At 41.1% G+C, this 13,228-nt stretch overlaps 1 protein-coding gene across 9 annotated transcripts in view; it reads right to left on the minus strand.

The window, feature by feature from the left end:
* LOC134359917 (retinoic acid receptor RXR-alpha-A-like) overlaps positions 1-13,228 on the minus strand; it is a 144,790-nt gene that overhangs the window by 82,787 nt on the left and 48,775 nt on the right. For 7 of the 9 annotated variants that reach the window (XR_010021222.1, XM_063073759.1, XM_063073761.1 and 4 more), the window contains exons 2-3: positions 3,498-3,579; positions 1,608-1,873 (exon numbers count right to left, since the gene is read on the minus strand). Coding sequence is in view for 8 of the 9 variants with exons in the window: in XM_063073759.1 (XP_062929829.1) it covers positions 1,608-1,847 (240 nt within the window). In the remaining variant the exon portion in view is untranslated. The remainder of the gene's footprint in view (positions 1-1,607; positions 1,874-3,497; positions 3,580-13,228) is intronic. The other 2 variants (XM_063073762.1, XM_063073763.1) reach the window with 1 other exon arrangement.

Raw genomic sequence — 13,228 nt, forward strand, 5'->3', positions numbered from 1 at the left:
AGGAAGCATCTTCAACCAGAACACCCTGTTCACTGTTGTATCATTCGTTTGCAAGGCAGCTATAAAACCTAATAAGTTCATTTTCTCTTTGAAATCAGTTTCTTCACAAAAAGAGCACCCAGTTCCCATTCAGTTACTGAAAGGCTGACTCAGAGAAACTGACATGCATGGGAATTAAGAATCAGAATCAGGCTTACTGTCACTGACATATGTCGTGAGATTTGTTGTTTTGCAGCAGCAGTACAATACCCAAGGATTACGATAAATTATAGTAGGAAAGGGAAAAAAATAGTGCAAGAGAATAAAATAGTGTAGTAGTGTTCTTGAGCTCATGGATAACTAAGAAGTCTGATGGCAGAGGGGAAGAAGCCGTTCCTAAAACACTGAGTGTGCACCTTCAGGCTCTGGAATAATTGGATTTATAATTTCACCTAAAACATAACAAATATACACTGTGACCTAATCAGACCTGTGGCAAGGAGGAGAAAGAATTGCTCTCCCATGTTCTACAGATTAGGAATTAAAAACAAAAGTTAAAATCCTTCCCGATTCATATTATCTGGTTATTAACTAAAAATAGTTCATGTAGACTGAAATTATTGATCCATTGCAGTTCCATAACCTATCTCCTGGTAGTTGCATTGTACACTTGAACTACATTTGGGCTGAAGAACACTCTACCCTAGTGACACACATAACAGTTGCTGGTGAACGCAGCAGGCCAGGCGGCATCTCTAGAAAGAGGTACAGTCGACGTTTCAGGCCGAGACCCTTCGTCAGGACTAACTGAAAGAAGAGCTAGTAAGAGATTTGGAAGTGGGAGGGGGAGGGGAAGATCAGAAATGATAGGTGAAGACAGGAGGGGGAGGGATGGAGCCAAGAGCTGGACAGTTGATTGGCAAAAGGGATACGAGAGGATCTTGGGACAGGAGGTCCAGGGAGAAAGAAAAGGGGGGGGAGGGGGGAGAACCAGAGGATAGGCAGCGGGTATAGTGAGAGGGACAGAGGGAGAAAAAGGAGAGAGAGAAAAAGAATGTGTGTATATAAATAAATAACGGATGGGGTACGAGGGGGAGGTGGGGCATTAGCGGAAGTTTGAGAAGTCAATGTTCATGCCATCAGGCTGGAGGCTACCCAGACGGAATACAAGGTGTTGTTCCTCCAACCTGAGTGTGGCTTCATCTTTACAGTAAAGGAGGCCGTGGAATGACATATCAGAATGGGAATGGGACGTGGAATTAAAATGTGTGGCCACTGGGAGATCCTGCTTTCTCTGGCAGACAGAGCGTAGGTGTGTACCCTACCCTAGTGGTTGGATGTCCCTAACCCCAATACCCACACTCAATGACTCTGGCCATCTTGCCCTGTTCCTATAAAGCAGTGATGTACCACTTTTCAATAACTTATCCAACTTCTTGCTGAAAGTTATTAATGAAGCTGCTGCCGTCATCATTACAAGCAAGGCATTCTGGACTCCTGCAAATTGCTGCAGCTCTCCTTCTTGGTTTGTTGTTAGTATTTTTCAGTTTCTCAGAGTAAGTGTCTGTGGATTCATTGCGCTCAGATCATAAGCATCTTCATTGGCTGCTGCCTATTCATAGACATACCTGTGGACTGTGGCCTCCATAACCCATGCTGTGAGATGACTGGATGGATAGTGTGTGTGGACCCAATGGCGAGCTGATAACTGAGAAGGGAGAGCCCAGTCCATTCATTGGAGAGTTCAAAGTGCTAATGGGTGAATGAAGCTGACCCGGGGAGCTGATTGAGGGGCTGGCTCCCGACCCCATCATCTGAGGGTGAAGAGAAGGTGCATTCATGGCTGCTCCAGAGGAATCGCAATTCATGGGTTCATTCACTTGTGCTGAAGAGTCTGTAAGAAAATCAGATAATTTAAAATACTGAAATAAAACAGAACACTACCGTTATTATGTAATTCAGCTACACATTCTTCAACATCCCATAACACGACAGAAATGCATAAAGCAGGAATTAGTTACAATTTTACGAGTCTCAGCATTCCTTAATACGATGAAGTCCTTCTGCTACCGAAGTGATTGGTCAGATTTGAAGCATGATTGGCAGGAACAGGATGATTGCTGTTCAATATGCTGTATTACCCAAAAGGAGTTGACCATCACATCCAGCCTACGAAAAGTGAATCGTGTGCAAGTAAAGGAAGTGGTGTGGGGTACCTTAAACTCTTTGTACGAACATAAATGGGATATTCTGTGCACCGCATACTAAAGTTAGCTCAAGTTATAAAGTGAGGAAACTACAGTTGCTCCTGAAATATGTTAGTACTCATAAAATTATTCACAACAAACGTCAAGAGGAAGATTTTGATAAAGCAGACATCAAGCCACAGTTCCAGACATTAAACTGATGCCAGTTAGCATGAGTGTATAGCAGAGCGAGAGAAAGTAATCAAAACACTAAATGGCAGGGATCACGGAATCAACGACAGATAACTAGTTTGTTTATAGTGCTATTCAAATTCCCTGATCATCCCAAAGTGCTTCACAGGCAATTAACTTCTGCAATTATTGTTATGTGACTATTAGCAGACAAGAGCAATGAGGTGCATATTTCTAGCACACAAGTTTATGAAGGAATATTGACCAAGATGCTGGAAAAACTTCCCTTATTTTCGCTGAATCGTTCCTGCTGGACCTTTACAAGGAGATAGTTTCTGGGTGTAATGCCTTGTCACAAAGATGGCACTCACTCAGATGTTCCCTCCAAAAATTCACCAATCCCTGAGCACTAGCCTTCTGGCAATACAGTCCCACTGTACTGCTTCACAATATTTATCCCTCTGATCATCACTAAATAGAACTGGTAATTATCTCATCGGTATTTGTGGGACTTCTCCATATGTTAACTCACTGCGATATTTTAGACATCACGGCAGGGACTACACTTCAAAATTATTTAATTGGCTCTAAAGGCTCTGATACATCATGAGTTCTGTCCAGTTATTTATGCATGCAATTATCCAATTGACTTCAGCAAATCACACTGCAGCAACACAAGGCACAAAATGCCACCAACATTCGGCTTATTGCTACGCTGAATGCTCTCACCACCCACAAAAACTATGTTGTTTCCATCAGTGAGGAAGGTGTGATTTCACCCAAAAGGCGAAAGGGAGACACGGATCCCATAGCAAATGCAATGTAGTCAGGACAGATTTCAGGTGCAGAAATACTACACGTTTACATCAGTAAGTAGGAGAAGAAAGTATACATTGTAATAAGCAGTCAATCACACCAAAGAGTGTGTAACAGTTACTAATGAATGCCTGTCCTATGTACTAATTTAATGTAAGAGAATAGTGTTGGTCAATACCATCACCAAACCCTTCTACAGCAGGTACAGCATGGGTTAAGGAGCAAAATTCCCTCCATGTTGAAGTTGAAATCCTGACCAAAAAAAGAGATGGAGAGTATAAGCAGGTCAGACTATGAATGGAACAAGAATACCAGTGAACTTACCTGGTATGGACCTTTGGTTAGATCAGTTTCAATGAAGGGTCCACAGCTGAATTTCTCCACAGATGCTGTCTTACCCAAGATTCTGTAACCACAGCAAAAGGCTTTAATTACTTCACCTTGCCATGATCTCATCTGCTTAGCACTAGAACAACCAGACCTTCATAAGACCATAAGACCATATGTCAAATTCCTGCCAGCAGCTTACGAGTCATGTAAACCCTATCCCTCTGTGCATCCGTGTTTTTCTCATGCACACCATTTTTGTTCTCTCTTCAAGAAATTCTCTCAGTCTATCACTGCAATATCCTGCATTCCCTTCTATGACCAATCTCATTTACTTATAGAAAAAAAACACCACAGATGTTGATTCAAATAGATGTTGGGAGGTTAAACAGCAACTATTGAGACAGAAACAGAAAATGTTTCAGATGGTGCATTACTGCAGCCAAAAGCGCAATGCTTTAAAGCATATGCTGTAAGATAGGGTCCAATTACCACCACTGCCCAGAAGGAGTTTGGACATTCTCCCACGACCATGAGGGTTTCCTCTGAGTGCTCCAGTTTCCTCCCATTTTCCAAAGACAAACAGTGAGTTGTGGGTATGCTCTGATGGTGCCCAAAGCATGGGCCTCCCAGCACAATCTCATTGATTTGATTTGATGCAAATGATGCATTTCAATGTATGTTTTGATGTGTATATGACAAATAGAACAAACCTTTAATCTCTTTAAACCTCAAAGAACATTACATTGGTTTCTCTCTCCACAAATGGCCCCTGACTGACCAAATATTTCCTGCATCTTATTTTTCTTTTAACATTTTCTCATAATGTGTTGCTCTTCAGGCTTTCAGTCTGATTCAATCTGACTGCAATGTTGCCTTCTATTTAACCTGTTCAATGACTAACGATCATAAAACTCACTCTAACAAACAACATGTTGTATTGTTTTGTCAGTATAAAAATGAAGCTCACATAAGTATTTGCCCCTTCTTTCCATACCAAGCATAAAAATTTGAGCTCACGATCTTATCTCAATGACAGAATTGATGGTTTTGTGGCCAGGTTTGTGGATGATGCATTGAAAGGTGGAGGGGCAGGTAGTGTTGAGGAAGCAGGAAGTCTGCAGATGGACTTGGACAACTTGGGAGAATGGACAAAGAAATAGTAAATGGAAAACAGCGTAACAAAGTGTATGGTGATGCACTTTGGTAGAAGGAATAAAGGCATTGACTATATTCTAAATGGGAAGAGAATTTAGAAACTGGAGTTGCACAGAGACTTTGGGCTCCCATTGCAGGATTCCTTCAAGGTTAACTTTCAGGGTGAATCAGTAAGGAGGTAGGAAGACAAATGCAATAGAAGATAAGAGCAAGGATGTAATGCTGAGACTTCATAAGAAGTTGGTCAGACCATATTTAGAGTATTGTGAGCAATGTTCGGCCCCATATCCAAAGGTGGGTGTGCTGGAATTGGAGAGGGTCCAGGGAAGAGAATAATCTCAGGGATGAATGGATTAATATCTGAGGCGTTTCTGATGGTTCTGGTACTCCCAAGAGTTTAGAAGGATGAGAGGGGGATCTCATTTAAACCGATTGTATATTGTAAGGCCTAGGTGAAGTACTGGCAGAGTCTAGGACCAGAGGGTACAGCCTCAGAATACAATGATATCCTACTGTAACTGAAATGAGGAGTAATTTGTTCATCCAGAGGGTGATGAATCTGTGGAATACATTGTCACAGATGTCTATGGATGCAAGGTCATTTAAAGCAGAGGTTGAGTTTCTTGATTAGTAAGGGTGTCAAGGTTACCAGGAGAAGGCAGGAGAATGAGGTTGAGAAAGAAAATAAATCAGCCATGGTCAAATGACAGAGCAGACTTGATGGGCCAAGTGGTTTAATTCTGCTCCTATGTATTCTGGCTGACTTTGATTATGTGGATCTGTGGTGACATTCTCAACTTGGCAGTAAGAAATCACCAGTTCAATACACAATTCGGGGAGCAATGCATTTAGAGGAACTATCTTCAAATATTTAATATCAGACAGGGAACTTTACCCCGGTACCATGAGGAAAAGAGAAAGAAATATCCCCAGGGGGAGGGAGAGATGATTTTGGATCTCCCCCTCCCCCTCCCACTTTCAAATCTCTTACTAGCTCTTCCTTCAGTTAGTCCTGACGAAGGGTCTCGGCCCAAAACGTCGACTGTACCTCTTCCTAGAGATGCTGCCTGGCCTGCTGCGTTCACCAGCAACTTTGATGTGTGTTGCTTGAAATATCCCCAGATTCATTTTCAAACTCTGTCATTAATTGCCAATTAAATTATTTGTGGTTTCTACATGGTAGAAAACAGCATTTACTGAGAAAAATCAAAATTTATTGAAAATAATTTGAGAAGAGGAACACCAAGATAGTCTTTTATTTTACTTTGAGACAAGAATAAGAGTTTCCACAGAAAGAACTGGACATCCCATCCAAAAGCCTGGCTGCACATAAAATAAATTAGGAGAGAATTTTTAACATTATACTGTTGCCTGTAACCTGACAGGCCTGTGTCAAACAGGCAAGGAATTCCATTTAACGTAACCTGGGCCAGATTACCCAATGGAATTTTTCTAGCTATTTTTGAGATACCCCACAGAACAATTCATCTGAAGAGATTATAGTCACCTCCAGCAAAGAGGCCAAGAATATCAGGTTACGTAGTTCCAGACAGGCTCCAAAACCGCCCACGCTACCAGGCATCAGCAGAGAAACAAGAGAGGAATTGTTGACATAAATTTGGCAGGACCAGCAACTCCAGGACCACTGAGAACTGAAGAGAGTTGTTTGGAGGGGGTGCAGAAGACTTGCAAGGCATTCAACTGTGAACAAGTACTGCACTGCACCAACACGCAGAAAGCAGCCTCAGGATTTAAACAGAAAATCCCCCAATCCTAATCCTTCTCGAAGCAGAGACAAGAGAAGCTTTGTAAAGCCAGTCTTCTGCAATGATGCACGGCTGCAGCTGACAGGTGACAAGAAGATTAATGTGATGAAGCAGTAAAAAATTCAGGTTCTGATGAGTTTGATATATTCCCAACAAGCCCACAGGGATGTCCTCAAATTCTGTTTTATCCAAATAATCTTGGAGCCCAGCTGGGACTGTTTTGCAAGGGAGCGGTCATGGAAACTGTAGAACTAATATTTAATATTTGACACAGGCTTCTTTCTTTTTTTTTCTTTTTAAATCTTTTTATTGAATAAGTATACAAAAAGGTAAACCATATAAACATTAATACAATGTTAAAATATAATAGAATTCCAGAAGGTATCAATACCAAAAAAAAACTACAAACAATTTAATTTAAACATAAAAAACCAAGATAACATAATAGTATACTAAATTTTATATATATATCAATGGAAAAAAAAAGAAAAAAAAAACCCCCAAAAAAAACCCACCGTGCAACTAACTAAAAGCAAAGCAAAGCAATGGGCTAACTTGAAACCAAACAGAGTTAAACTTAAAATCACGTCCTCAATCCCGACCTCCTTTAAAAACAGTGAAAAAAGACAAGAAGGGTGACACAGGCTTCACGAGCAGACTGAGTGTTAATAAGCATCAGATTTTAAGGGCGGGAAGGATACTGAGAGGCACCAGAATTGCAGGCAATGTGAGGTAACATTAAAAATGAAAACAAATATGCTCACCTTAAATGTCACTGAGACCACATCAATTACAAAAAAAAAGTAATATGCAGATTGCAAATATAACCCTGCTCAAAGAACCTGCAGTACTGAATATTGAACGTAATCCAACTTTTACGTCCTTATTTCCAACTCTATTCGGAAATTTCCCAAAAAGACAGGATTCATGGCCACCAACAAACTTTAAGTGCTTCATGATCATCCACCAATGTAGTCCCAGTACATAAATTGCTGTACTATGGCTTACATAAGAACCAAATGCAAAAGTTCATTAACACTCTGCATTTACATCATGTTTAACACAGTGTAAAGTTAAAAGATCCTTCATAGCAGCACAGTGTAACAAAATACAAGGCAAATAAAAACTCTGTCAAAGAGGAAGCTTTAGGGAGGTATTTCTAGAACTCTCAGCTTTGTAGTTAAAGGTACAACTAGCAATGCAGCAACAGAAATAAGCAACGTGTGTAGAAACCAGACTTGTGAAATATCTTGGGACAGTTTATATACAATGTCAAATCAAGTTATTACAATATGTGCAAGGTTTCAGAATTTAAAATTCAGCTCTGGTCAGTTATCCCAGTAAAATGTTCACTGGCCATATTGAATACCCATTTTTCCTAATGATAGTTGAATCACTGCTCTGATAGTTAAGAGCTAAAGGTAGACAGAAGATGCTGCCCAGACTGTGCAGGCAAAGCTTTCCTGATAGTGAATAGTAAATTTGCCTATTCAGAAGCCTCCCTAAAGAGTTGCTTGCCCTCCAGTCAGTTGCCAAACTGCAAATGGGGTGATCTCAGCAAAATGAATTATGTCTATACTCCTTGTCTGGGGCTTCACTAGGTCAACTCATTCTGAAGCTATCAATCAGAAGTGTCTAAAAATCTCTTTAGACTTGCAACAAAGAATTAATAGAGAAATACATTTGGTAAATATTATCACATCACCATTAAAAAGCTCAATGGAAAAAAAAGAGTTGGAGTAGCACTTTATTTTTAATTTTTGTCCCTACTTCAATTACAATTTCAAAACCTTCTCCAACCACCAGAGAAGAAAAAAAATATTTTTCCAAAGAAACAAGCTGATCCTTGAGAAGGTTCAGTAGCTGCCAACCACTCTGAACTTTCCATAAACAAAGGGCTTGTGAAAGCTCAGGCTCAGTGAAGCTAAGATCCAAAGTAATGAAAGACGTCTGTGGAATGTGTCCCCTCTGGTAAAGTACAACAGCCAGAGGGCTCCTCTTCCCTTCTTCCTCCTCCCTTATGACCCTGCTCTGAGCTCAGGAACAGTGTACATGATTACTAGGAAGTTGTCCATATCGAACGGGAAGAAATATTTTGGGAAGTTCAAAAAAGTAGGCTGAGGTAAGTGAGTAATAAAGAGCAAGAGAAGGGGCCTTGAGATGCAGATGGAAATGGGCAGGGGAGAGAAGAAAATTATCACTTTAAAGTTTCCTGTATTGTTTTAGTTAAATAATACAGGTATTAATTGGTATCTCGGTACTCAATGCAGATACTTTCAACACTTTTTATTCTCAAAATCACATAGTTTCTTCAGTGGAACATCCTACACCATTCCCTCTTGTCCCCTCCACTGTGCAATATTCCCTCAGCACTGCTCCTGGCGGTGCCACACTACAAATATCAGAGTTGACCACGAGCTCAGGATGTGGAGTAGTGCTATAACCTAACACCTTGTGACTCTAAGGTAAATATTCTCAACAACACTTGAAACCTAATCTTTGGCCCACAATTTCAGATCCATCATAAGATGAGTTTGCATTGTGAGCACTGTTTCAGATCCCTAAAGATGCCATTATTGCCCTGGAAGACAACAAGCTGGTCTGTGAACGACTCAAGTGTAGCTCCATAACAACCATAACATCGTGTAGCTGCTGACTCCAGGAATGTCAGTCTAAACCACAAGATATTATATAACTCCATTGCTATTTTCAAGGAACCCAGGGCAGGAGGTCAAACCTCTCAAGTTCAGTAAGCTGAGGTTTCCTGGTTCCCAAAGTCCCAGAACACTACAGTGCAAGTCAGCCACTTTCATCCAAGCAGACTGCAATCAGAAACAACTTCTACTTTCAAGCACCTTTTACCACCTCAAGGCACCTCAAAACACTTTACAGGCAATGAAACACTTTCTGATGTCACAACATGAATGGATTTTGCTGTCTACCATGGCAACAGACAGAATCCAGCATCTGCAGTCTCTGTCTTCTTTGCCTCAGTAGCAGTCTATTCGTTTTTACTGGAAACATATTTACATAGAGCACTGTAGCAGGAAAGCAGCATCCATTATCACGGACCCCTACAATCCAGGCGATGCCCTCTTCTTACTGCTGCCATCAGGAAGGTTGTACAGAATCCTTAGGACTCACACCATCAAGTTCAGAAGCAGTTTTTATCCCTCAACCATGAGGCTCTTGAGCCAGTGGGGATAACTTCACTCACCCCATCATTGAACTGTTCCCACCTATGAACTCACTTTCAAGGACTCGTCATCTGTCCTTAATATTTATTGCTTATTTATTTATTTAATTATTATTTCTCTTTTTTTCTTTTGTATTTACAGCTTGTTGTCTTTGGCAGATTGGTTGTTTGTCCATCCTGTTGGGTGTGGTCTTTCATTGATTCTATTATGTTTCTTGGATTTACAATATATGTCCGCAAGAAAACAGAACTCGGGGTTGTATATAGTGACATATACGTACTTTGATAATAAATTTACTTTGAACTTTATTCAAATAACTTAGTTACTTTCTTTCAAAGTTTAATTAATGGATATTATTTGACCCATTATTAACCACTACAGTATATACAAGTAGTTCAAGACAGAGTGCACCTCTCTTTTAATATTTAATCTGTGGTTCAGAAAGTTCTAAGGGTATTCAATGGATTCTGGTCTCCTTGTTCATTTTTGGCTGGTAAATACTTTGGTTCTGAAGGAGTCCTGGGCCTGAAACTTTAGCTATTTCTCCACAGATGCTGTTTGACCTGCTGAGCCTTTCCAGCTTTTTCTGTTTTTTATTTCACAATTCCAGCAGCTGGTAAATCCCAAGTTTCAGATATCTTCTCCTGTACTTCACAGGTCACCATTTAATTCCAGATGTAAGAAGTAGACTCACAGTACATTCAGTGGCACTTCATTGGGTGCATAGTTCTAGTACTGGGTAGGACCTCTCTTTGCTCCCATAACAGCATGAATTTTTTGTGGCATGGTTTCATCAAGGTGTTGGAAAGATTCTTTAGAGATTCTGGTCCATGTTGACATGATAGCATCACACAGTTGTTGCAGATTTGTCAGCTGCACATTTATGAAGCAAATCGCCCATTCCACCACATCTAAAAGGTACTCTATTGGACTGAGTTCTTGGTGACTGTGGAGGCCGTGTTATACACTGAATTCAATGGCATGCTCATGGATCATCTTGAGATAATGTGTGCCTGGTGACATGGTGTGTAATCTTGCTAGAAATAACCATTCGGAGATGGGTAAACTGCAGCCAGAAAGGAATGCACATGGTCAGCAACAATAACTCAGGTAGGCTATGGCATTTAAACAATACTCATTTAGAAACATAAAGAAACTACAGCACAATATAGACCCTTCGGCCCACAGAGTTGTGCTGAACATGTCCCTACCTTAGAAATTACTAGGCTTACCTATAGCCCTCTATTTTACTAAGCTCCATGTACCCATTTAAAAGTCTCTTAAAAGACCCTATCGTATCTGCCTCCACCACCGTTGCCGGCAGCCCGTTCCACACACTCACCACTCCGAGTAAAAAACTTAAGGCTGATTTATACTTCTGCGTCAAATCGACGCCGTAACCTATGCAAGTGGCCTACGTGCGTTGAGAGCATTTATACTTGTGCATTGGTGTGTCTGCGTCGTTCTGCAATTCACGCACATCACACATGCGCACACACCTGCCCATGCAAGGCTTCATGGTCATGGTAGTCTTTCTCGGGGTAAACAAGTTTAAAAGCAAGCGTCTTTTTTTCGTAAAAGCGAAATGTGTCCTCCATAAGTTGGGAGGTCTGTAAAGCTTTATGGAAAGCATTGCAGCCAGAGCTCCTTCCCTACCCTTCAGTCGCCACAGCTGTTGTGGTCTGTGTTGGCGCGACGCGTAGTTACATTTTGGGAGAGGTGCGCGTCAGGCTACGGCGTAGGGCTCCGCATAGGCACGGCATAGGGTTCGCGGCTACACCGTCGATTTGACACAAAAGTATAAATCAGCCTTTTCCCTTGACATCTCCTCTGTACCTACTCCCCAGCGCCTTAAACCTGTGTCCTCTTGTGGCAACCATTTGAGCCCTGAGAGTAAGGGGCTTAACGCGTACCAAGAAAATGTTCCCCACACAATGACACCATCACCACCTGAACCGTTGACACAAGACAGGATGAATCCATAGTTTAATGTTGTTTAGACTAAACTCTGACTAAATGTTGCAGCACGAATCAAGATTCATCAGCCCAGCCGATGTTTTCTTAGCTGACAGGACTGGAACCCAGTTTGGTCTTCTGCTGCTGTAGCCTATCCAGTTGAAGGTTCAAGGTGTTGTACATTCAGAGATGCTCTTCTGCACACCACTTTTAACAGCTTCCTGTCATCTTGAATCAGTCTGGTCATTCTCCTCTGACCTCCCTCATTAACTAGGCATATTCACCCACAGAACTGCCACTCACTGATGATTTTTGTACCATTCTCTGTAAACTCTAGACACTGTTGTGTGTGAAAAACCCAGGAGATGAACAGTTTCTGAGATACTCAAAACACCTCATCTGGCACCAACAATCATTCCACCTTCAAAGTCACTTAGATCACATTTCTTCCTCAATCTGATGTTTGGTCTGAACAACAAATGAACCACTTAACCATGTTTGCATGCTTTTATGCATTGAGTTTCTGCCGTACAATTGGGTGATCAGATATTTGCATTAACCAGGTATACAGATGTACCCAATAAAGCAGCCACTGTTTATGTCAGTTTTCTGTGGTTTGATCACAAGTATCCTTAAGTTTTCGTCGAGTTATGACTTAAAGTTCTCCCTCAGACCATCTCTTTTTATACTGTTAAATCCTCTTGCTTCAGTTGATGCGTCATAACATCTTGGCTAGTAACATCCTCAGTCTCCAAAAACGTGTGTGAGATTGGTGTATGCCCTACCACGCTATCTCAAACTCAATATCCTGGGCATTTTGTTTCCTAGTATAGCGTTGCCTTAGCATGTGGGTACACTTGTGTCCTTGCCTAACCAATACAGCATAAGTGATAGTTTGCACCAAATTAATCTTCATGAACCTGTCATGATAATCTTCATCAGGCCCATCTTCTGTACTGTTTGTCATCTAAGCATAGGTGGAAGAGCTTTCTGATCTATCACCTCTCAACTCCTTCATTTACCACCTTCAGGAAGCATTTCCCAAGCAGATGAAGTGTAGTTTTGTTGTACATGAACAACATGTCTTGCTAGTTTCAAGTGATAATTTGTTTCAGAAGTATATCACTGTTGGTCCAGAGTCAATAAGAGTCACTGGCTTCCCATCACATCCCAGCATTGATATTTCTGCAAGGTGTTCCTTCCAACGGAATTAATCAATGACATTTGGCATCAAGCACATTGGTTTTAACCAGTTTCTGAATCTGACCTGCATAGCTTAGAAAGGCTTAGACGGGACTTTGTGTCATTTTCACTGTGCACAGTGGAAATGATACACAAATACATTATTTCAACATAAGCCAACTTAGCTGTTCTTTCCCTGATCTACCTTCACTGCCTATCCTTTCTTCCATTGGCCACCCAATATTAAATATCCACAACTTCACTTTACCTATATTTACTTGACAGCAACTGCGTCACACTTAGCAGCCGTCCTCTCTCGCTGGCCGTCTGGATTCCACAGGTAACATAATCTCCGATAGGCAAAACCCTCAAATCTGCAAAACTACAATTATCTGCAGTCTTGGGTTAAGAAGGTATCAAAGAAGTCTCTCCTTGGATAAAATATATGCATATGTTTCTCTGCAAGTGA

This window comes from Mobula hypostoma, chromosome 21 (genome assembly GCF_963921235.1).
Source record: "Mobula hypostoma chromosome 21, sMobHyp1.1, whole genome shotgun sequence".
In the NCBI taxonomy this organism is placed as follows: Eukaryota; Metazoa; Chordata; class Chondrichthyes; order Myliobatiformes; family Myliobatidae; genus Mobula; species Mobula hypostoma.